We start from the raw sequence: 23,866 nt of genomic DNA, 5'->3' as shown, positions 1-23,866 counted from the left end.
ACGACTGTAAATGACACACATGACATCACATACCATGGGCTGGGTATCATTCAAAAATTAGACTGTGAATTCAATACCGCTTCCTCAACGATTTACAAAATTTTCGATTCAAATTCAATGAAATCAATTTTCACCGAAAAAATGATAACATTACACGTTAGGGAACAAGTCTTTATTTTATTTTATTTCAGATCTTTTCCACTTATGTGACGCACACTGTAGTCCAGCCTCTCGAAATGCAACAACACACACACACACACACACACACACACACACACACACACACACACACACGTAAGCCGTTTTTCTCACACTTTTCTTACCTTCTGATGGGTAATGTAGGAAAACAAAGAATGAATTGCATGTCCCCCCCGCCCCCCTCTCCCGAGGACTAGGATTTTGTAACAAACCTTTCTAACACAGGTGACGTTTGATGTAGATGAAGATGAGCAGCCATTTTGGGTCCCTCAGGTGTGTAGGGTCGCTTATGTATGTGTGCGCTAGAGAGCACCTCTGGCGGTGACGGCTAACGGTGTGGTGTGCTTGTTTAATCTCGGACACGCTCTGTTTATGTGCAATGTTTTGTCGCAGACTTCCTGGGTGTCGTAAAATCACACTTCACAGCTTGACTTTGTAACTGTCAAAACTGGGGAATGCCAAAGTCCATTATTACAGATAATTATGAGCGGGTAAAAGAGAAATCTGATGTTTGATGCTGTTGTGCAGCGGGTCTGCTGTCGTCATCGTGTGTGTGCAGTGAGACTTTCTTTGTCCTGTGCTCTTTATTTAATCTTTGAACACTGATCTGTCGTCCTCCGCCCCCCCAGAATGAGTCCGAGAGACTACAGAGCCAGCTCGCCAGCGTCCGAAGTCAGCAGAGCAGAGACGCAGAGAAGCATCAGCTACTGGTTAGCAGTCTCAACGAACAGCTCAAAGGGTAAGCTAATCAATCTATTCAGTTGAGGAGATGTGGAAATGTTTGTGATTTATAAGAAAACTACAGTTTTTACTGTTTTGGTCTTGAAAAATTATTACTGCAGATCACACACACACTGTGACAGAACGTTAACCACAAACAGGACTTTGACCATATGTTTGTAAATGACAAAGGCTCATTGTATGTGTAAGCAGTGCCTCTCTGCATGAGGTTTTTGTTTTTCTATGTGCACTGTGTAAAATAATAATATAGAATAATACTGTGTATGGCCTGCACAATGAGGAAATAATACAAAAGCTTTGTTGAATATCGCAATAACGATATTACTTCATGAATAAGTGTACTCAGTTCGGCTGCTTTCAGAATTCTGCTTAAATACAACAACAATTTAGTTAAATTAAAAATAAGGGGAACTCATTTCCAGCTTTCTTTTATTGAACACATTGAACATTAATTTGAACATAAAAGGGCAGCAAAGGCAGCACTAAAAAGTGCGGTTTTCTGCTGATATTTTCTTTTCTCTGAGTGCTATTTGAGATATGTCACAGCCTTTTGCGATATATTTATGTTTCTTTATGTTTATTGTCCCCATGGGGAAATTAGGTTGCAGCAGAAATCACGTCACATGGGATTTTTAAACAGCATTAAGACAAACAAGACAAAGAAAACCTGTAACCTGTATACATCGCTACTCATAACATGGACCAGAGCACTCAGGGCCAGTTAATTGCGCGAGTTAATATTGCATATGGTGATTCAAATCAACTGAACTGGAGGGACTTCGAGCTGGGAGGAGGCCTTGGGGAAGACCCAGGACTAGGTGGAGGGTTTATATCTCCAACCTGGCCTGGGAACGCCTCGGGACCCCCCAGTTGGAGCTGGTTGATGTGGCTCGGGAAAGGGAAGTTTGGGGTCCCCTGCTGGAGCTGCTGCCCCGCGACCCGATACCCGATAAGCAGTTGAAGATGGATGGATGGACTAAAGGTTTTCAACCAGTTTATTAACAGTTCTGCTTGTTTGTATTTAGACTGAGTAACACACAGGAGTGCCTGGAGAGCTCACTCATCGAGAAGGAGAACACGTTGGCCAAGACGTCCGAGAAGCTCGAGCTCATCAACGGCCTCCGAGAATCTCTGAGTGCAAAGGAAACTCAGTACAAAGAGGTGTCTGACAAGCTCCTTCAGGCTGAGAACACTGTAAGAGTTTGGGCTCCTTTTTTTGGTCTTTTTGACTCAGTTCAATAATCAGCAATAGTTAATTTTGATGTGTGTGTTTTTTCTTCCACAGCTTGAGGATGTTTCCAAGAAATGCAGCAGCTCGGAGAAGCAGTGCTCTGAGCTGAAAACAGAAGTAGTCGACCTCACGCAGAAGCTGAGTTTGCTGAAGGAGAAGGTGTGACTTTTTTTGGATTTGGACCATCCATCTTTATCTTTTATGCAATGTTTCACACGCCAGTAGGGATGTTAATGATTAACCTTTTAACCGTGTACAGAGAATACTATTAATAATCTTAGTAATCTTATCACGCTTTGCACCACTGATAAGAATTCTCCTGTCTGCTCGATGCTTCATCATTCTTTTTATTTCCTCTTTTTCAGACACAAAAGCAGGAAATCAACATAGAAACTTTACAAACGGAGCTTGATCAGACAAACGAGGAGCTGGACAAACTGAACTCCGCCCACTTGGAAGAACGAGCACAACTCATTCACGACCTGCAAGGCTGCGAGCGGGAAATCGATAGACTCAAAGACGTCCTGCTGGAGAAGGACGAGGAGATATCGACCCTCTCCGGTAACATGGCCGAGTATGCAGAGCAGGTGACAGCTCTGAAGCAGGAGATCCGACTCAAGGACGAGAACCTGGTCCGTGTGGAAGCCGCTCTGAGTAAGGCAGAGCTGGAGGCCATGATTAGCAGAGACACGCAGAATACAGACCAGCAAGCCTTGGTCACAGAGCTGGTCCAGAAACTCAAGGATACTGAGATTTTGATGGTCAAAACCAAAGAGGAAAGCGAGTCTAAGGTGGCCGAAGTGGAGCATCTGATAAAGCACGCAGAAGAGGACAAGAAAACTATTCAGTGCCTTCGGGGGGAGACCCAGAAACAAATTGTGAGCCATCAAAATCATCTTTCGGAGTGTGAAACACACATCGCTTCACTAAAGGAACAGCTGGCTTTATCCACCCAAAAGCTGCAGGATTCAGAAAGACTCATTTTGCAGCTCAAGGACAAAAATACCAGCAGTGAGCAACTACAGCAACAACTTAATGATAAAGAACAGACCTACGAAAAAGAACTCAAATCTTTCAAGGAGGAACAGAACAAACTTTTGGCACAGGTGGAAAGATACAATAATGAAATGCAGACATTGTCCAAACAATTAGAGGAGCAAGTACAAAGTGAAGAGCACATTAAAAACGAGGTACAGGAGAAACTGAAAACCATAGCATCACTGGAAAACCAACTGAAGACAACTGATAAACAGGCCGAGGACGAGAGGCAGAAATTCAACACGGAATTACAAAACCGGGATTTAGAAAATGAGAAATTGAGCAATGAGCTTCAAAGCAAATCTGAGAATATCTCCAAACTCAGGAATCTCTTAAAAAGCACAAAGGCAGAGAAAAATCAGCTGCAAGAAAAACTTAAAGGGGTGACGGAGGATCTTGAGTTACAGAAGCAGAATGTAAATCAGTGTAGTGAAAAGATTGCATCAGCTCTTGCACTTAACCAGAGTCTTGAGAATCAAGTAGATTGTCTTACGAAAGAGAAAGAGAGACTTGAACTGGAAGTAGCTGAAAGTGTAAAAACTATTTCTGAAGTTACACTGGAAAAGGATTCCCTGCAAGCCAAAGTATCCACACTGGAAATGCAGCATTCTGAAAATAATAGAGTAATCGAAGGGCTACAAAAAGATAAAGAGGATTTGACTCTTCGAACTAGTGAGTTAAATCGAGTTCTTGAGCAAAGCACGCACTCAAACTCAGAGATTCTGGTGTCAAAAACAAATGAATGTAGTAATCTCAGCCAGTCACTCAGGGAGAGGGAGGAGAGGGTGACACAGCTGCAGGAGCAAGTGCAAAGCTTGACTTCCAAGGTACACCAGCTCCAGCTCGACATGGCTGAAAAAGAGCAGGCGGTCAGTGATCATCGAGCACAGGTAGAGGCCCAACAAAAGCAGCAAGCGCAGCTTCAGGAAACCCTGTCTTTGCTGCAAGAACAGGAGCACAGGCTGAGGTCCACGTTAATGGAGAAGGATACAATATTGAAAGAGAAGCAGGAAGGGTATGACAGTTTGCAGAATGACATCACACACCAGAAAGATATTGTATCCAAGCTACAAGCAGAAGCCGAATCACTTCATGGAGAACAATCAGTACTTCGCCAGCAAATTGAAGAGAGAGAAGAAATGTTGAAAAATGTGACACAGCAGTGTCAAAAACACAAAGACGAAGTCAATGAAACCAACAACACTGTTAAAGCTCTGAGTGACCAGATCCGTGTAATGGAAGAAAATGCCAGAAAGCTCAAGTCGGAAGCAGAGCTGAGGCAAACGGAGACGGCTAGCTTAAACAGCCGCATCCAGGCAGTGGCTGAGGAAAATCTCCAACTTCGCGCTGCCTGTGAAGCCAGAGACAAGGAGCTTGCTCGACAAACACAGTCTCTGTCCGAGCTTCACGGACAGGTTAAAGCGACCCTTGAGCAGAACTCTGTACTTAGTGTGAAGATAGACAGCCTAACAGAAAACAATCAGAGACTACAAGAGGATTTAGCACAGAACATCAAATCAGTTTCTGAACTAACCGCAGAGAGGAACTCTCTTCTAGAACAAAACTCTAAGATTCAAATTCAAACCTCAGCGAATCAGAAAATAATTGACGGCCTTCTGCAGGAAAAGGAAAAGCTTGCTGTTGCAGAAGAGGAATTAAAAAAGATCCTAAAGGAAAGTGAAGAGTCAAACTCTGCAGGTTTGCTCGAGAAAACAAGTGAATGTGCTTATCTGTCAAAAATGTTGAGGGAGAGAGAAGAGCAATTTCAACTTCTAGAAGAGCAACTTGATGGCCTAAAAAAGCACATCAGTCAACAAAGTTCACAGTTGGAAGCTCAGCAGGACCAGCTGCTGCAACAACAGGATATTATATCTATGCTTCAGGAACAAGGGTCTGTTCTCAAGTCAGGGCTGATGGAGAAAGACGCAATGCTTCAGCAGAAAGCAGAGGAGTGTAGCGTTATGCAGAATGAAGTCGTGCAGCAGAAAGCCCTCACATCACAGATAAAGGGTGAGGTAGAGTCACTCAGGCAAGAGTGCTCAGAGGCAAAACAGCAGATAGAGCAAAAAGAACAGACGTTGAAAGAAGGAAGAAATGAGTGTGAAAACCTGAAAAACGAGCTGAATAAACAAAACGAATCGGTGATATTGCTCAGCAGCCAGCTTGGTGCCATGAACGAGAACGCTGCACAGACTGAGGTTGAAGTTGCCAACCTAAAGACCGCCATGCAGAAACTTACTGCAGAACTGACACAGAAGGAGGACCAGAGGAAAGCAGAAATCATTGATTTCAATGATAACATTGAAGCACTGAAGGAGGAGAACACAAGATTAAAGTCCGAGTTTAAGAAAACCGTGACAGATTTGTCCAAAGCACACGAAGAGGTCACCCATCTGAAAGCAGCCGTCTGCGATGCAGACAACAAACTCAAAACTGCAGCCTCAGAAAGGGAGAGGCTTAATTTGATCATGCAAGGAAAAGATGACTCCCTGAAACAGCAGGAGAATTTGATCCAGCAACTCAACAGTAGGATTAATGAGCAGGAGGGGCAGCTGAAACAGAAAGCGGATGACAATGTCAGTTTAAGTGCAAAAGTTTCAGAGCTTGAAGATTCTGTTTGTAAACTACGAGGACAGGTTGACAGTCTTTCTTCAGAGTCACATGTACTGAAAAATACTTTGGAGAAAAAGGAACAGTCGAGTCTTGAATATCAAAGCCATTTTTCAGGTGCTATTGAGAATCTTAATTCAAATCTACATGCCAAAGAGGTGGAGTGTGAGAGCTTGAAAGAAAAGACTTCACACCTTGAAGAGTCAGTGGCAAAGCTCAAAAGCACCCTCCAAGAACGGATATCTGAGGTGGAAAATCTGAAGAAGGCCTTAGAGGAAAAACAGGTAGCTCTTTTGGACCAATCAACGTCTCTTCAGGATGTTCAGCGAAGAGCAGATGAGGCTTTGCTCTTTAAAACTCAGTTCATGGAAAACACAGAGTTAGTGTCACAGCTACAGAATCAAATTCAGCTACTGTCCACTGAGTCCAAAAACTTCAAAATGTCAGCAGAGGAAACACAAAGTGCCTTTAACAACCTACAAGAGAAATATGCAGCTAACTTAGAAATGCTGCAAGATGTGAGAACACAACTGTCCCAAAGGACTGACGAGGTGTCCAAACTTCAGAAGATATTGGATGACACCGGTAACGAACATCAGACGGCAAATTACACTATAGAAACACTGAGAAATGAGTTATCTGCGATCCATCACAAACTCGAGAAGACTGAAGACCTGAACTCATGTCTTTTAAAGGAAAAGGACGAAGCTTTTGCTTCTCACCAAGCAAGTGTTTCGCAGCTGACTGTTGAAATAGAAAGACTCAAATCACAACATCTTCAAGTTGTGGCACAAATGAATGCGCTGACAGAAAACCTCGAGCAGAGGGAAATGGCTCTCCATGCAATTAACAGTCAGTACACTTCCCAGGCCAAACAGGCTTCCCAGCTGGTTTCAGAAATGCAGAAACTAGAGCAACAAAATAAGAGACTAAATGAGGAGATTACTTTGTCAAAGGAAGAGAGCCAGAAGCTCCTTACAGCTGCGAGTAATGAAAACGCACATTTGCAGGAGGAAGTTAGAAAACATCTTGCAGAGAGGGAAGAGCTGGAAAGGCAACATCATCAAATATGGACATCGCAGGGGGAGCTGCAGGTTCAAATGGAGCAGCAGTCCAGCAGCATGAACGCAATAATGGAGAACACGATGTCCGAGAAGGAGAGCCTTCAAGCAAAGGTTAGTGCCAAAGATGAGGAAGTTTCTGAATTAAAAGGCACCATTCAAAAGATAGAGCAGATTCTGCAGGATTCTGAGAAAGAGTGGCTGTTAGTTTTGGATAGAGAAAAACATGACAAGAACCTACTTGCAGAGCAATTGAAAAGTGTTGAAAATGAAATGAAATCTAAAGATGTTAAAGTTAATGATTTGAAAGGTGACTTGGAGAGTTTGCAGGAGAAACTAGCCGAGGCTTCATCTGCACTTAGACAGGGTTCTGATCAACTGAGCGCAAAAGAGACGGAGGCGGCAGCATCCAGGATTCAACTTGAGAAGGTGTTAACATCTGTCCAGGAGAAAGATAATGAGAAGACCAGTTTGCAACAGGCTCTAAAGGCTGCAGAACACGAGATACATAAACTTGTCGCAAGACAAAATGGTACAGACAAAGATCCTTCTGTCTTGCCAGTAACCACACCTGAGAGTTCAGCTGTGTCACAGAAAGAAAAAGCCTCCTTACAGGACATGATAAAACTGTTACAAGAAAGTCATCAGTCTGAGGTAGATGCTTTGAAAAATGAGTTGGAAAAAACTGTTGCGGAATTACAAAAAACACAGAATACACTTAATAAAGAAGAGAGAAGTCATGATGAGAAGGGTCAACAAAATGCTCTTTTGCAAGAGATGATAGAGCATCTACAAACTCAGCTCAGTGCTCAATTAGAGAAAGAGAAGGAAGCTACTCTCAAACACTCTTCTTTACGCAGTGACTCACAAGCAAAAGATGATCAAATCAACTGTATGAGGATTCAGATAAGTCAGCAGAAGGAATTACTTGCTGGACTTAGTCAGCAGTTAAGGGACAAAGATGGATTCATCGCCCAAGTGATAGAATCTGCATCAAATGAAAGAATAAAACTCGATGAGGAAAAGGCATCTCTGACAGAGCAATTGGAAAGCATGGAGCAGGAACACAAATCCTCCAAGAAGAGGCTTGGAGAGATTTCTCAGCAGTTAGAGGAACATATTTCACGCTCTCAAAGTGAAATTGAGTCTAAGAATTCAGAGAATTTCGAGCTAAATAAGAAAAATGATGATCTAAAGAGCGAAATAGCCAAGGTATCGAAAGAAAAAGATGCAACGAAGAAGAAGCTTCAAGCTGCGTTCATTGTAAGAAAGGATCTGTTGAAGAAAATTGAGCAATATGAAACCCAAAAAGAAGAAAATGCAAAGGATAAAATTGAGGTTTCACTTTTGCAGAATAAATTACAGGAATTAAAAAATCAAGCTCAGGCCGCTGAAAAAATGTATGAAGAAAACATTTCTCTTTCTGAAAAGAAGATTCTTGAGAAAGAAGGAGAGATTCTAAGACACAAAGCAGAAAGTGAAAGACTCGTGGAACAATTACAGTCAGAAAAACAGATTTTGCAAACCACATTAAATGAGAAAGAAGTGCGTTTGTCTGAAATGTTGCAAACGCTGGTTGAGAACAGCTCGCTTATAAAGCAGCTGCAGTCCAGCGCTGCTGAGAAAGAAGAAGCGTTTGAGCGAGACCGAAACATCTGGGTGCAGCAAACAGAAGAGCTTCAAAATGAAATAAAGACATGTGAAGATGTGTTAAAGGAGAAAACTTCCTCCACTGCTACTGCTGTTGATCTAGAAAATGAGCTTGCACAGATGAAACTTGAAAAGGCAAAGCTACAGAAAAAGGCCCAGGCTGCCTTGCTGGCCCGCAAAGAGACCCTGAAGAACGCTCAAGAAAATGAAAAGAAATTGTCTCAAGAGCTAGCTGAACTGAAAGACGACTACAAGGCTCTCCTGGAACAACGCTGTCAGCAGACAAATGAGCTAAACGCTGTCCAGTTAGACTTTGACGAGAAGGTCAGGGAACTGGAGGACCTCCGTAAAAGCTCTTTGTCCGATCTAGATGAACTGGCCACCTTAAGGCAGCTTGTTGAGGAGAGAGATAGGACTCTACAAGATCTGAAGATGTCTCTGGCTGAGAAAGAGAGCCAGTGCCATTCTCTATCAAACTTGCAAACAGAGGTACAACATTTGAAATCCAAATGTGAGAGCATGTCTCTTGAGATGGCAAGCAAAGAAGAGGTTCTGGCAGTCATGGAACAAAGAGCAGAAGCTTTGAAATCAAAACTTCACATGGTAGAGAGCGGCTTAGAGAAAGCACATGCAGAAGTAAAAGAGAAAACGAAAGAAGTTGAGAATTGTCAAGAAGCCATTAAAGTTGCGGAGCTAAAGACCCAACAGGAGAAGCAAGCTTTATTAAATGAAAACATGGTTTTAAAGACCCAGCTGAGCATCTCGGAGTCTGCACTGGAGGAACACATGCACGCAAATGAAGAAAAATATCATCTCCTTGTAGAAGAAAACATTGCTCTTTTGGAGAGAAGCAATCAGATGCAAGTGGAACTTGAGACAGCAGTTGCTTTAGTTTCACAGAAATCCTTGGAAGTTTTAACCATCCAAAAGACATTAGCAGAAACACAGCAGCAGCTTAGTGACAACAAAGGTGTTTTGACCGAGGAGCTCGAAAAAACACAATCACTTTGTAATGAAAGGCAAAGGCATTTGGATTTGTTACAGCAAGAAAAGGAAAATGCTTTCAGAATAATCAATGAACTCAGGGATGAGGTAACCACGCTGAATAAGCAACTGAAGGAGACAGTAAATGAGCACCTACATCAAGACAAACCGGAAATGTGCATTCAACAGGGAGATGTTAACAAAGAAGCCGTTTGTTTGCCTTGCAAATGTGCTGAAAACTTTGAAGTGAAATTAAAGGAGAGGGATGAGGCCTTGTTAGTTTCTCAGACTCAGGTTATAGAAAATAAGGAACTAATTTCTGCACTTGAACTGCAATTAAAGCAGCAAATTAAAATGCATGAAACCTCAATTGAAAAGATGAAAACAGAGGCTGATGAGCTCCAGAAATCTCGAGACGATGGCACCAAAATAAACGATAAGGACAACGGAGGCAAAGTTGCTCTCCTAACCAGGAAACTTCAAGCAGCTTTAGTTTCGAGGAAAGAACTCTTGAAGGAAAACGCAGCACTCAAGGAAGAAGTAGAAAAGCTGTCAGCCAAACATGAAGCTAAAGAAGCCGAGTACTTTTCTCTGGAATCATCAGTGCTGAAGTTGAGACAACAAAATGAGGACCTGGAAAGCTCTGTGTCATCTCTGAACACGGAGAAAGAGAAGCTCCGCACCAACGCTGATGGCATCTTCAAGGAAAATCGCAGCCTTTCGGCAGCCTGTGAAAGCTTGAAGCTAACCATAGAAAACATCACCCAGCAGAAACAAGCTTTCTCATGCCAGGTTGAATCTCTTAAGGACTCTCAAACAGAGGAGCTGTGCAAGTGGAAGTCAACGCATGCCGAGCTGAAACAAGAGTACGAGTCTCTTTTACAAGCTTACGAAAATGTAAGCAGTGAAATGGATAAGATGAGGCAGCTTTTGGAGGGGGCTAAAAGAGATAGGCAAGAAGCCCTCAGAAAAGTCCACAAACAAGACACCGAGCTGGAGATTTTGGACAAGCAAGTTAGAGAGATGGAGGAAGAAAATGGAAGAATTAAAGACCAGATGCATACATTTTCCAATGAGAAACGGCAGAAGATCGAGGATCTGGAGGAAGAGAATCAGAAAATTAAAAAGGAGCTGACTGAAGAAAAACTCAAAATGGCAATGTGCGAGGCTGAGATTTGCAGATTTAAAGAGTCATCAAAGGACCTCAGACAGAGGCTCACTGAATTGGAGGCTGAAAATAACCAACTGGCACAAAAGCTTCAAGAAGCTAGCTGTTCATTGGAAGAGAAGCACCTGGGATCAAATGCATACACAAACAACATGCAGCTTAAACTTGACGAAGCACTCAGTTTGAATAATTCACTGACTGCCCAGATTGAGGCCCAGAAAACCGAACTCGGTGCTCAGTTGGAAATCAACAACTTGTTACAAAAGGAGAAGCAAACTCTTTCTGAAAGAATTGAGAAGATACAGAATGATCACGAGTCTCAGCTGGCAAAGAAAGACGATGATATTAAAGAGCTCAATGAAATCATTAACAGTCACAGCCAAGGGACCATCAGCCTCAATGAGAAGGTGAGAATCTTGGAGGACGATAAGTCTCTTCTGCAAGAGGAGCTTGAAAATGCTCAAGAGATTTCAGACAAAGTGAAAAATGAAAATGAATATTTGGAAACTGTGATCCTCAAAAACTCTGAAAGGATTGATGAACTGACGGAGTCTGTGTCTGTTTACCAAACCCAAAACAAGCAGCTGTCCTCCGAGCTGGCAGCTTGTAAAGAGATGAGCAGTCAAGTTCTTCGTGAAAAAGAGCAAGAGCAGCTCAAACTGGTCCGAGCGTTTGAGGAGAAGCTCAAGACGGTTCAGAGGGGCAGCGAGGGCTCCAAGAATGTGAAGAAAGAACTGCAGGAGCTACTCAAAGAAAAGCATCAGGAGATAAATCAGCTGCAACAAAACTGCATTAAATACCAGGAACTGATTTTAGATTTAGAGAGCACTTTGAAGACCTCGCGGTCAGCCTGTGAACAGTTGGAGAAAGAACTAAAGAAAGGCTCAGAGAAAATATTGGCTCTAGAGGAGAGAGGTAAACTAGATGAGGCTGAGCTGATTACACACAAGAACCTCCTCCAGCAGGCCACAGAAAAGATGTTAAGTCTTGAGTCTGAAAGAGACCATCTGGCTTTTGACATGTCAGAGGAGAGTCAAAAGTCTGAGGATCAGGTCCTGGATGAAACGAAATCACTGCAAAATATTGATGAGCAACAAATCAATTATTATTTAGAGAATCAATATATGTTAGAACAACAGATCGATGAACTCAAGGACCTAAAAGATAAAGAAAGTCAAAAAGTGAATGAACTGAGGAAGCACCTAGACTCTCAAGATCTACAGATAAATACTCTGAAACGATCAGCTGAGACTAATGAGACAAAGCTGTCTGCTTTATCTGCCACTCCTCAAGGTGCCAATGCTTCCAGACTGTGGAATGATTTGTACCAAAAGACGTTACACGAGAAGGACAGCCAGCTCCTTGAACAGGGTTTTGTGATTAAGAGATTCCTGGAAGACATGAGAGTGAAGGACAAAGAGGTGAATGAACTACGGGTGACCAAGTCGAGACTGGAGAGGACTCTCAATGAATACTCCGTCGCTGCCGCTGCGCAGCAGAGACAGCTGTTCATCATGAGCGCAAGCAACGCTGAACTTACCGAGACCGTGGAGCTCATGGCTGTGAAGGTGGAGGAACTCAGCGCTCAGGTGGAAAGAACAGAGCAAGATAAAGATTCAGTGAAAAGACAGCTTGCCGACAAAGAAGATTTGATTCCCCAAATGCGCCTAAATCTCCAGCAACTAGAGAAGGTAAACGCAGACTCAGATGCTCAGCTGCTGCTTTTGCAGTCGCAAAGTGACCAAGTTCAAGCGGACTTTGAGAAGCAGGAGGGAATTTGCCTGCAACTGAAAACACTCCTCCAAAGCAAAGATGCTGAGATATCGTCTTTGCTGTCCTGTAGAGACGGACAGATGTCAGGATATCTAGAACAACTCCAGACCAATCACCGCACCCAGGCAGCAGTGTACGAGGACAGGTTAAGTTCTTCACGCTACCAGAGAGAAAAGCTGGGCAAAGAGTTGAGGGGCCTTGAAGCAAAGGTCAAAAGTCTGCAAATTGAAGTAAACAGGTCTATCCAGGAAAAGGAGCAGATGGCTGCTAAGATGGAGTCATTCAAGAACTCAATGGTGTCTTTGCAGAGTGAACGGGAGCGACTGATGTCCGAATACAGAATGCTTGAAGCAAAGAGTCAGTTAGGGTTAAAGGGTAAAGAGGGCTCTGCTGATGGGGAAGGTGGTGCCACCAGAGGCCTTAAACACGAAATAAGGAAACTCTTACATCAAATGGATGATCTCAATTCAGAGAACGCTATGCTCAGGGCACAACTGGTTCGTTACAGAGAGGATTTAAATCAGGTTTTATTCCTGAAGGACAACCAGCTGAAGGTGTTGCTGAAGAAACAGGAGGATGTGATCAAAACCCTTGAAAACCAAAAGGCCGCCGCTGAAAAGCAGCAAAACGAGTCTGAGTTGGAACTCCAAAAGGAAAAAGAGGCGAGCAATACTTTAAAATCAGAGCTTTCTAAAGTTAAAGCTCAGGCTTCGAGCCTGGAGGCTGATATAGTCACTCTAAAAAAGGAAAGAGCAGCAACTAACGAGGGCAAAGTGATTGCTGATTTGCAAGACGTCGTGGCAGCCAAAGCAGCCGAATGCAATGACCTCCAGCAGAAAATCCTTTCTCAGAAAATGCTAACTGATGAGCTCAAGGAGAAGTTGCAGCTGGTGGAAAATGAAATGGACAAAAACCTGGCTGAAGCTGAGGAGAAATACAACAGTGAACTGGATACCTTCGAGCGTGAGGTAGAGCTGATGAGAAGCGAGCGAGAGACGGCTGATCAAAGGGTGGCGGAGCTCGCAAAGGACCTACTCGAAATGGAGCAACAGTTATCAGAGGCCAAAACCCAAAGCAAAGACACAAGAGCTCAAAATGAGTCCATGTGCAAGGCCATGGCTGCTTTACAGAACGACCGAGACCAGCTCATCGAAGACTTCAAGATCCTGAGGAACAGATACGATAACGAACTCCGAGAGACTCGGGCGGCCTTGAACAAGGTTGAGGGCAGTCTGCAGGATGCCACCTCTGACCTGGCGATGGTCGCCAAAGAGAGGGACATCCTTGTTCAAAAAATCAAAGCTTTAGAGAACAAAGACGCACACACAGAGCTGAGCAAGTTGTTTGATGAGCTGTCGAAGGATTTGTCAGGGAAGGAAAGGGAACTGAAGCGGGTCGTCCTGGAAAACAACGCATACAGCAGGCAGCTGGGGTCATTTTCCAGATCCATGGCCAGCCTTCAAAATGATCGGGACCGGCTGATTGATGAGTTGGCCGAGGCCAAAAGAGTGGTTGAGTCCAGGCAAGGGTCAAGCCCAGAGACTGTCCCCTCCATGAGTGTGGAAAAGTCAAAAGGAAGTACCCCTCAGAATGAGAAGGAAGGCTCGGTAAGTCAAGTACTCAGCTGTGATTTGAGTTGGGCTGTTGCTTGCGCTTCATCTCTGCTGGGTTTCATGTTGTGGAAAAGCATGCAGGGTCAAGATGGATTTTTGTTTTTCATACATTTCATTGCTTTGACTTGCACTGTAGTTTTTTGTGTGGATGCACATGTTCTGGTGTGAAATTGTTTGATTAAAGATATTTTTAGATGAGTAGTTCTATGAGCTTCGTGACTGACGGCTTGCTCTTGATGCTATTGCAGGAGGCGAGGCAGAAGATGGATGAACTACAGCAAACTGTAAAGAAGATGCAAACTAACAGACTGTCACATGAAAAAGAAATCAGCAGCTTCCAGGAAGAAACAGCAAATATAGGGTAAAGAAAAATAAATAAAGACTGAAGTAAACTGAACTTTCGTATTCTGTTAAAGTGAAGTGTCCTTAAAGAGTAATAGAAGTAACTGTATGTGTTGGACCTACTTCTACCATGGTGTTATAGGTGTGTTAGTGCATGTACAGAGTTTACAGCATGGTGGACTACAGGTAGCACTTAGTAGTGTTGCATGTTCCAAAACAGCTTGGCTCAAATGGTATTCCATGCAACAGAAGCAAGAAAATGTGGCACATTTGAGCCAAAATTGACGTTTAAATAGTCCTTCTAGAAAAAAAACACATTGGTTTAAATATGCTTGAATATTTATTTTTGTGCATTATGTCCACAAGACTTGTACAGGTATATTTCTTTCAACATGAACAGTGTTCGACCTATAGCGTGGCCTTTGGGGAGCCTACTTTTCTTTGACTTACAAAGATACATAACAGCTACATGTGTATGCACTATCCAGAATTTACCCTATTATACTTTATAGACCCGAATTGATAGGTCAAACAGCAAGCAGTCACCCACAAATAGTCATTAAGCAAAGCATCAGGCTTTCTTTGACATTTTCACATGATCAACGGTTCAAAATTACTCAGGCTACCGGCTCAGTGGTAGAGCGGTTGCCTGCCAATTGGAAGGTTTGTGATTCGATCCCCGCCCCTGCAGTCATTGTCGAAGTGTCCTTGGGCAAGACACTGAACCCCGAGTTGCCCCCGGTGCTGCGCATCGGAGTGTGAATGTGTGTGAATGTTTATCTGATGAGCAGGTGGCACCTTGTACGGCAGCACCAGCCACAGTGTATGAATGTGTGTGAATGGTGAATGTTTCCTGTAGATGTAAAAGCGCTTTGAGCAGTTGTTAAGACTGGAAAAGCGCTATATAAATACAGCACATTTACATTTACATTTACCAAAGAATACCATAATCCCTCCGTTCAACAGGCCTTGCAGCAGGTGAATCGGTCACGCTATTAACGTCACCGCTACACAGTCTCTTAGGAAAACCAAAATGAATTAAACTGCCTTGTTTTCTTTTTGCCATGGCTATATGATGCTAACAGCAGAATGGATTTCAAGGACTTTGCACGCAGATTAATGTCCTCCAATGTTCAAGTTTTTCCTAGAAATCTTTGAGTTAACATACTAAACATGAGTTGAATTTGCAACACCGCCGCGCCTTGATGCTCATGACAAGAATAGCATGTATAGTTATCTTTAATGAAGTGACTTGGGTTTAATACACCGTCATGCATGAATGAATAGTTTTGCCATTTTACACATTATAATCCACTATTATCACATTACACAAAATCGGAATTAGTCTTCTTAAGGTGAGCCGAGCTCCCCCATAGTTCACACTTGGAACATGAAATAATGTCCTATGCCATTAAACTTCATTTAAAGACTCTTTCTATCTTTTTCTTTAGAGCAAATCACAGTGCAGGGTTTGTAATTTGGTCATAAACAACCAAATCTCTTGCCATTTCTTGAATTTTTGTGACAATTTGTCCGTTGGTCCGTGTTTTACCGACAGAAGTTCCCCGATCTCGTCTCGTCTCTTCAGTTAGACAATTAGATGTTGGCATCTTTGTGTAGATTATCATTCTTCTTCACCTTCGGATGTTTGTTTCATTTCGGTTTTGCGCCAGCCGCACAATAGAAACGTCATTAACATGCTCACTCGTTGGCTGTGAATTCTCCACATATATATTTGAATTTAGAATATTGGTTGATTGCTCTATGGCACATACATTGGCAACAAGTAGGAGGATTGGGTTTGGCCCAAACTGTAGTGAAATACTGTTGAACTCATGTGGTCAGCATATATATAGCTTATGAAAGAAACTGAATTCTAGCTGTGTGGTTATGCAAGAGGCAAAGACCAATCAACAGTTCCATAATTGCTTGTGATAATAAAGGTTTTTCTGTTATGTAGATTGAACACAGAGAGGAAGGACACACTGCCTGTTAAGGTAAGTTAAACATCTGCCTTCAGCTGAAAACCATACATGATCTGTATCATAGTTGTTTTTCTATATTTCACTAAACCGTCTTAATCCTCCAGAAATTACTATTTTGAAACAAAACGTTTGAATCCCTTGTGTTCATTCTTTTATCTTATTTGTTTCCTTCCGCCCAACAGGAAGCGGTTGTTTTGGCAGGTGAGAGTGGAAGGGACGAGGTGGTGAGTCGGTTGCAGGCAGAGAGGATCCAGCTTCACGGAGACCTGCAGCGCTGCATGTATGAGATCCAACAACGAGACCAGTACCTCCAGCAACTCAACCTGAAGGTATGAAACCGCTTCAAACACAGCTTAGTGTGCAGCTAAAATGTCGGCGGTGTAGACACAAAGTGAAGGATTGTGGAAGTATTTCAATGAACATAATGTTGGAGATCTGATTGTATGATATATCCATCCATTGATTGTTGTTTTTTTTCTGCCAAAGATATTAGAGCTGCAACCAACTATTACTTTAATCGTTGATTCATCTGTTGATTATTTTCTCGATGAACGGATTACTTGTTTGGTCTCCAAAATTTCCGAAAATAGTGAAAAATTATGATCAGTGTTTCCCAAAAGGTTCAAGATCCTCAAGTCCTCAGATGTCTTGTTTTGTCCACAACTGAAAGATATTCAGTTTACTGTCACAGAGGAGAGAAGGAACTAGAACATATTCACATTTAACAAGCTGGAGTCAGTGATGTTTTACCTTTTTTTTCTCGTAAACTAGATTTTTCAAAGCAAAACTCTTGCACACTGTCTAAGGTCACCTCCTACAAAACGACTGCTTCTCAGGATGTAAAACCATTTGCCTGAAGATGGACCAGTACCGAAACGTTGTCTAAGTAAAGCTTTATAATTTTTTGCAAGTTAGACAGTGTGCAGGATTTTTTCTTTGCAGCTCTTGACCTACTTGTCCCTCCTACTCCTACGTAGTTGCGAGTCATTTCATAGTAATTGATTAATCTTTGCAGTTCTAAGAGAAATAACTGAAGAATGAAATTATTTAAGCAAAGAAAAATCCCTGTATGTTTAAATGTACAAAATGTGTTCCTCCCCCCCCCAGCTGCAGCAGGGAGTGGAGGAGAAAGGTGCTGTTGTAGCTCAGATGAGGGCCGTTTCCCAAACCCTGAGGGACACCCAGAATCGCTGCCACTGGCTGGAAGCCCAAGTCCAAGGACAGTCCCAGGTAAATAATCCTAAACATGTATGCAGACAACTGGAGGACTGTTGTCTGCATACAGTACATGTTAGGCTAAGGTGTTGTCATGCATTGCATATCTATTTTAAATACTTTCCCTCCATTTAGTTGTTAATCTCTCTTTGCTGTCATACTGTGAATTAAGACAAACATGCTTAAAAAGAAATTGCATCTCTATACACATGATATACATGTAATGCTGTTCCCCCACCACCAGGGGTCAGTGTATGCTGAGGTTGCCCCTGGAGCCCCCCAGGAGAGGAGCATCAACTCCACGTCTGCTGGAACCGCTGAAGCCAGTCAGCTCCAGGAAAGGTGAAGTCTCCTTGTTAATCGACAGATCTTTGCTCTTTCAGTGGTTGTCAAAAAGCACCAAATAAAGACATTTCACCATCTTTAAAACTGAGTTTCTTTACAAAGAGTCAGGCAAAAGCACCACTTTCAATCTTGTGTTTACCAGATATTTGATATACTGTGTGTGTGTGTGTGTGTGTGTGTGTGTGTGTGTGTGTGTGTGTGTGTGTGTGTGTGTGTGTGTGTGTGTGTGTGTGTGTGTGTGTGTGTGTGTGTGTGTGTAGGCTGCTTGAGTTGGAGCAGAGTCTGACAGACGAGAGAGCGAGGAGGGAGACGGCTGAGGAGGCTCTGCGTCTTGCTGAGGACACAGCAAAGAGGTCTCATTCTCTCACACACACACACACACACACACACACACACACACACACACACACACACACGGTATATATTCAACCATGCAGAACGGTTTAAAATGCTTTTGTTTTTGCAGTGTTGAATCCAGTCTGTCCAGAAACAGCCAGAGGGACTTCAGTATCGAGATGGAAGCAGAAGACGAGTGGGACACTCTCAGTCTCAACCCGAACCAGCCTCTGATAGCACGAAAGGTACGCAGAAGACGACATATCCACTTAGCTTTCAGTCATCCAGAGAGGTAGCCTGTCAAGCCAGACCCACATCTAGATGTTGGGGTCTGGGGACTCCCCATTGGCAGGGCTCAATCCGAGGGGCGGGGTGAACGGTCTTTCAGATTCCCTTTGCACGCAGTAGGATAACGCTCCAACCAACGGCCGCTGTTCTCCAGCAGCAGCCATCTTCTTTGTTTTCAAGTAGCGGGGCATTCACGTGTAACCGTCGCTACTCTGCCGTCCTTGTGTTAAGCCCGCCCACATGATGTGATTGGCACGATGTGATTGACCAGAATTTGTTGTTTCCAGCTCGCAAGCCATCAATTATATGTGCTGGCGCGAGGGTGCGTTCAGATGTCTGGGCTATCAGAGAGGCGTGTTAATAAATAAACCCTTGTTTCTGGTTTTAGACATTCAAATAAAACCTTAAAGTGTCAGAGTCGGCTTTATTTGCCAGGCATGAGGACACATACGAGGAATTTTGCTTTGGATCGTCATTGCTCACAATGCGCTTACACATACAAAACAAACAATATGTACACACTTATATATACACCCTGTACAAGTACAACAGTGTCGTCATATGACTGACGTGTTCCCCTGATTAGATTAGATTAGATTTTACTTTAATCATCCCACAGCTGGGAAATTCCTTTGTTACAGCAGCATTTTCTACAATAAGAGCAAAAAAACAAGCTAGTAAACACACAAGAAAAACAGGCAAGCAGCAGCCAATGAGCAGAAGGTAGACTGGATGTAAAGTAGTGTCAAATAAAGGTTTTATAAAGTAAAGTTGGGTTTTAGTACATAGTACCATAGTACAAAAAAAACAATATTGCAGTGTAAGTAAGTGACCTTAAAATTAAATTGAACATGTAATTAAAGTAATAATGCAACAGTAGGTAACCATAATATAAGTTATATTCACCTGTGACCGTAAATAATACTGAAAAAGTAAGTACTTGTAATGGAAATATATAAATACAGATAATAAAGACATACAGAGAGTTTATGGATTAAATGAAACACAGGAACAGAACTACAACACTAAACTATTTAACCCTTGTGTTGTCTTCCCGTTAACCATGAACTCGTCCTTCAAGATCAAAATTGAAAATGAACATTTATTATTTTTTTTGTGCTTTTCCGATGTTTTTGTCGCTTTTTTCAGATTTATTTGTCACTTTTTCCAGCTTTAAGTACTTTTTATTAATACATTTTCTAACCTAAGCTGGTTTAATAAAGCAACATTATGAGGTGGTGCAGGTGTTGTAGAGTCTGACAGGTGGTGTTTGGTGTGTGTGTGCCTGCAGGTGAAAGGCGGTGCGGTGGCGTGCCGACGCTGGCTCAGGGGGAGGAGCCTCTACTTCTCCAGGCTGTTGACGAGCCGCGCTCGCTCTCGGTATTTCTTCCTGGTTTACCTGCTCATAATACACGCGCTGGTCCTCATGTGCCTCACCGGCGCCCTGTAGCCAGCTCACACGGGGAACTGGTTTCACGGCCAACCTGAAAGCTGAAGTAAGTGTTTAGGTTTTTTTTTTTTTTTTTTTTTTTAATGCTAACTCAGCATTTTTATTTTCTCTCTGCATTTAAATGTAAAACATTGAAAGTGGCCCACATAGAGCAGATGGAGAGGCTCCCCATGCTCCTGTCAGGCCACTCCTTTCCTTCCTAGGAGAGTAAATATTAATATCTAATAATAACAGTCAGCAGCAGCAGCATGTTAGAAGATTTCAGATCAATTTTCAATTTTTATTCATGTTGTTTTCAAGACTGAACCCAGTGAGTGGGTCTGAAATTACAACTGATTGTTTCCTTTAAAAGCCTTGGAGTATGCTTCTCTACTCCCTCGCTGCTGTTTTGGGGGGGGGGGGGGGGGGGTTACTTAATTATTTGGCCGTGTTACCTACAGTTTGCCTGTAGAGCTGCAAAGATGAATCGATTTAGTTGTCAACTATTAAATTAATTATTATTGCCATCTATTTTGCTACTCCATAAGGCCTTTTTTATGAAAAAACTTGTCTGATGTCAGCGTGTTAAATATGAATATCTTCTAGTTTCTTCTCTCCTCTGTGACAGTCAACTGAATATCTCTGAGTTGGGGACAGAACAAGACATCTGAGGACATCTGGAGCTTTTTGGGGAACGCTGATCATCATCTTTTAACCATTTTTTGGACATTTTAGAGACCGGACAACTAATTGATAAATGGAGAAAAAAATCATAGACGGATTGATCAACAATCACGAGAAGCTGGTTTAGATTTTTCAGATGTAAATTATAAAGAAGACGAGGAAAGAAACGTACATTTTTGACACAAATCCTCAAGTTGATGGGGCTGAAGAAGGAAAGGACTTGAACTCCGATGCCTAAGAAGCTGCAGAAAGCCACATCCATCTTAACACTACTCATCACCTTGTTCCCTTTGCCTGAGCTGGACGTACAGGCCTGCACGATTTGGGGAAAAATATAAATCATCATTTTGTTTTTGTTGTTGCTTAGAATTGATATCACGATTCTCTGCCAAGATTTCTTTGACCATGACAAAACCAAACAGACTGCCAGTATTAAACACAGATTTTAGTTTGGCACATTGAGCATCACCACAAGCCTGTAAACAGACGCTTCACTGGAGAGAAGGGAGAGCATCGCAGCGCTTTGAGACCTACAGTGGCATGCATACGTTTACACACTCGGGCTAAAGTTGATTCAAAAGAGGAATTAAAAGTCATCTTTTGGAAATTGATCCTAATGCCTTAATTTAAAAAAAAACAAATCCAACCTTTTAAGGACACCAATTTTCTTTGTGAAGGAATAATGTTTTTAAATAATGTTATTATTGCCTTAAAATACAGGGAGCATAAGGATACACACCCCTATGTTAAATACACACACACACACACACACACACACACACACACACACACACACACACACACACACAGAGATCGGCATGGGGAACTTTCCAAAAGATCGTCTCTCAAAATCAAACCAAATATTAGTCTAACTGGAAAAACACCATGCCAATCTCTTTGTATGGTGAAGGGTATGTTATGATGTGTGTGTGTGTGTGTGTGTGTGTGTGTGTGTGTTTTAAATAATGTATTTACAATACATTACACACTCACACACATCATCATAATGTGTTGTAAATAATGTATTTACAATACATTATTCATTCACAAAGAAACTTGGTGTCCTTAAAGGTTGGATTTCCTAATTCTTTTGAATTAAGGCATTAAGATCAATTTCCAAAAGATGTTTTATTTTCTTTATTCCTCTTTTTAGTCTTTAGCGTGGGGGTGTAAACTTATACAAGCCCCTGTATTTAATACAGTTTAAAATCACAGAAGAAAGTTGTAGCGTTTGTGATGCAGTCGAATCGTAAAATTAAATGAGAGTCAAAGTCATTAAAAACAAGCGGCTGGGTCCTGGATCTTTTAAAAATGAAATCGATAACGGGATTTTTAACGTGCACCATCCCCTCTGTCAGCAACCTGTCTGTCTCTCTGTCTGTCTCTCTGTCTGTCTGTCTGTCTGTCTGTCTGTCTCTCTGTCTGTCTCTCTGTCTGTCTCTCTGTCTCTCTGTCTGTCTCTCTGTCTGTCTGTCTGTCTCTCTGTCTGTCTCTCTGTCTCTCTGTCTCTCTGTCTGTCTCTCTGTCTGTCTGTCTGTCTCTCTGTCTGTCTCTCTGTCTCTCTGTCTCTCTGTCTGTCTCTCTGTCTGTCTGTCTGCAGCAGCTGCTGCCTGCTTTCATACCTTGCACATAATCGTGATGCTGAGTTTAAAAACTATGCACTGAAGCTCCAAAATGTGTTATTAATCATCTTATATAATATTATATCAGCTCAGAAGCACTACAGCCCCCTCCAGAATAAAGGCTCTCATGCCCGTTAAAAATAGTGGGAGACGACGGTTTCGAGGTATATATCCGTACATTTGACTTTGGTGTCATGTTGTGCCAAAATGTACTGCAAAAGAAAAGAAAAGCAGATGATATGAAAGAACATACTGTGTGTATTAAGTTTTATTTTATTTAAGTGTGACTGTATTTATGTATATATGACTTTCCATCCTCTCAGTTTGATGACTGTACATTTCTTCTCGATTGTCTAAAAAATGTGATTGATGAAAGACGGAGGGCTTCACAAAAGGAGGTCAACTAACGAGCCGACGAGAAACAATAGACATGAACTCTGATGATTTTCAGACGAGATAAAACCCTAATTAGCGGTGAAAGAGGCGTTCTGGCTCGTTAGCTGATCCGGTTTGGTAGAAACCCGCGGCTGCTGATGAGTTCCTATGCTCTGTACATAGAGATGTGATTGTTGGACAATGAACCGAATCTATTTATGAAAAAGGTTAACTACTGAAAAATGTTCAGATGGCATATTTTCTCCACTGCCTCTATTTTTAAGAGATAGTGACGCTGTTGGCCTTTTGGTGACATGAGGCTCAACGTGGTGCAATACTGTGTTTGGAGGTGACCTTTGTCAGATCAATTTATTAAAGCTTATTGAACTTTTCTTCTTCTCTTGACTATTTAATGTGTTCCTGTAGGTTAAACAGTGCAGAATAAATTGCTCCCAGCAGGTGTGATGGTGATATTTACCTTTATAGATAATTATAAAACAGATTAACCAATTGTATTTTAAAGAAAAGTCTGCCTTAAAACACTATTTATCTTGTAAAACAACGTCATATTGACACTGCAGCTTGCATTTTCTGTATTAATCATGCAGAGTTGTTGACACTTAAAGGGTGATTTGGTTTGGTTTTCCAACCCGGACCCTGTTTTTCTCTGTTTTTGGTCTTAAGTGTTGGGCAACCAGACGTCCCCAGTTTCCAGGGACAGTCCCCGGGCTGGTGACCTGTCCCCGGATATGTCCCCGGTTTTTGCTGGGACTGACAGACTCTACAGCGAAATGATATTAAATCACAAACGACGGATCTTTCTTATAGTAGGAAGGTAAAAAAAAACGAGCTTTAAACTCATTCTCATCAAAACGACCCGTCCTCCAACCTGGAGAAATAACGTTGATCTCTACGAGCAGCCGGCGGTGAGACGGCAGTAAGACGAGAGCTTAGGGACCGTCTGCAAACTACAACACCGAGATATGCTGCTCTAAACACGCTAAAAGTAGTGATTATTTACATGGAGTCTGGTGGAGATATGCTGCTCTAAACACGCTAAAAGTAGTGAATATTTACATGGAGTCTGGTGGATATTTGCAGCTCTATACACACTAAAAGTAGTGATTATGTACATGGAGTCTGGTGGAGATATGCTGCTCTATACACGCTAAAAGTAG

General features: G+C 42.3%; 1 protein-coding gene across 4 annotated transcripts in view; it reads left to right on the top strand.

The window, feature by feature from the left end:
* The window catches only part of si:ch211-220f16.2 (golgin subfamily B member 1), a 44,278-nt gene extending 23,509 nt beyond the window's left edge, over window positions 1–20,769 (top strand). For all 4 annotated transcript variants that reach the window (XM_034898151.1, XM_034898066.1, XM_034897983.1 and 1 more), the window contains exons 18-30: window positions 828–937; window positions 1,965–2,133; window positions 2,225–2,329; window positions 2,536–6,993; window positions 14,316–14,428; window positions 16,370–16,406; window positions 16,577–16,723; window positions 17,502–17,624; window positions 17,854–17,951; window positions 18,215–18,307; window positions 18,421–18,535; window positions 19,870–20,074; window positions 20,636–20,769. In XM_034898151.1, the coding sequence (XP_034754042.1) occupies window positions 828–937; window positions 1,965–2,133; window positions 2,225–2,329; window positions 2,536–6,993; window positions 14,316–14,428; window positions 16,370–16,406; window positions 16,577–16,723; window positions 17,502–17,624; window positions 17,854–17,951; window positions 18,215–18,307; window positions 18,421–18,535; window positions 19,870–20,028 (5,727 nt within the window). In that variant the 3' untranslated portion in view covers window positions 20,029–20,074; window positions 20,636–20,769. The remainder of the gene's footprint in view (window positions 1–827; window positions 938–1,964; window positions 2,134–2,224; window positions 2,330–2,535; window positions 6,994–14,315; window positions 14,429–16,369; window positions 16,407–16,576; window positions 16,724–17,501; window positions 17,625–17,853; window positions 17,952–18,214; window positions 18,308–18,420; window positions 18,536–19,869; window positions 20,075–20,635) is intronic.
* Window positions 20,770–23,866: the final 3,097 nt, after the last annotated feature.

Source organism: Etheostoma cragini, chromosome 1 (assembly GCF_013103735.1).
Source record: "Etheostoma cragini isolate CJK2018 chromosome 1, CSU_Ecrag_1.0, whole genome shotgun sequence".
NCBI lineage: Eukaryota > Metazoa > Chordata > Actinopteri > Perciformes > Percidae > Etheostoma > Etheostoma cragini.
This window is presented reverse-complemented; position numbering and strand designations above follow the sequence as displayed.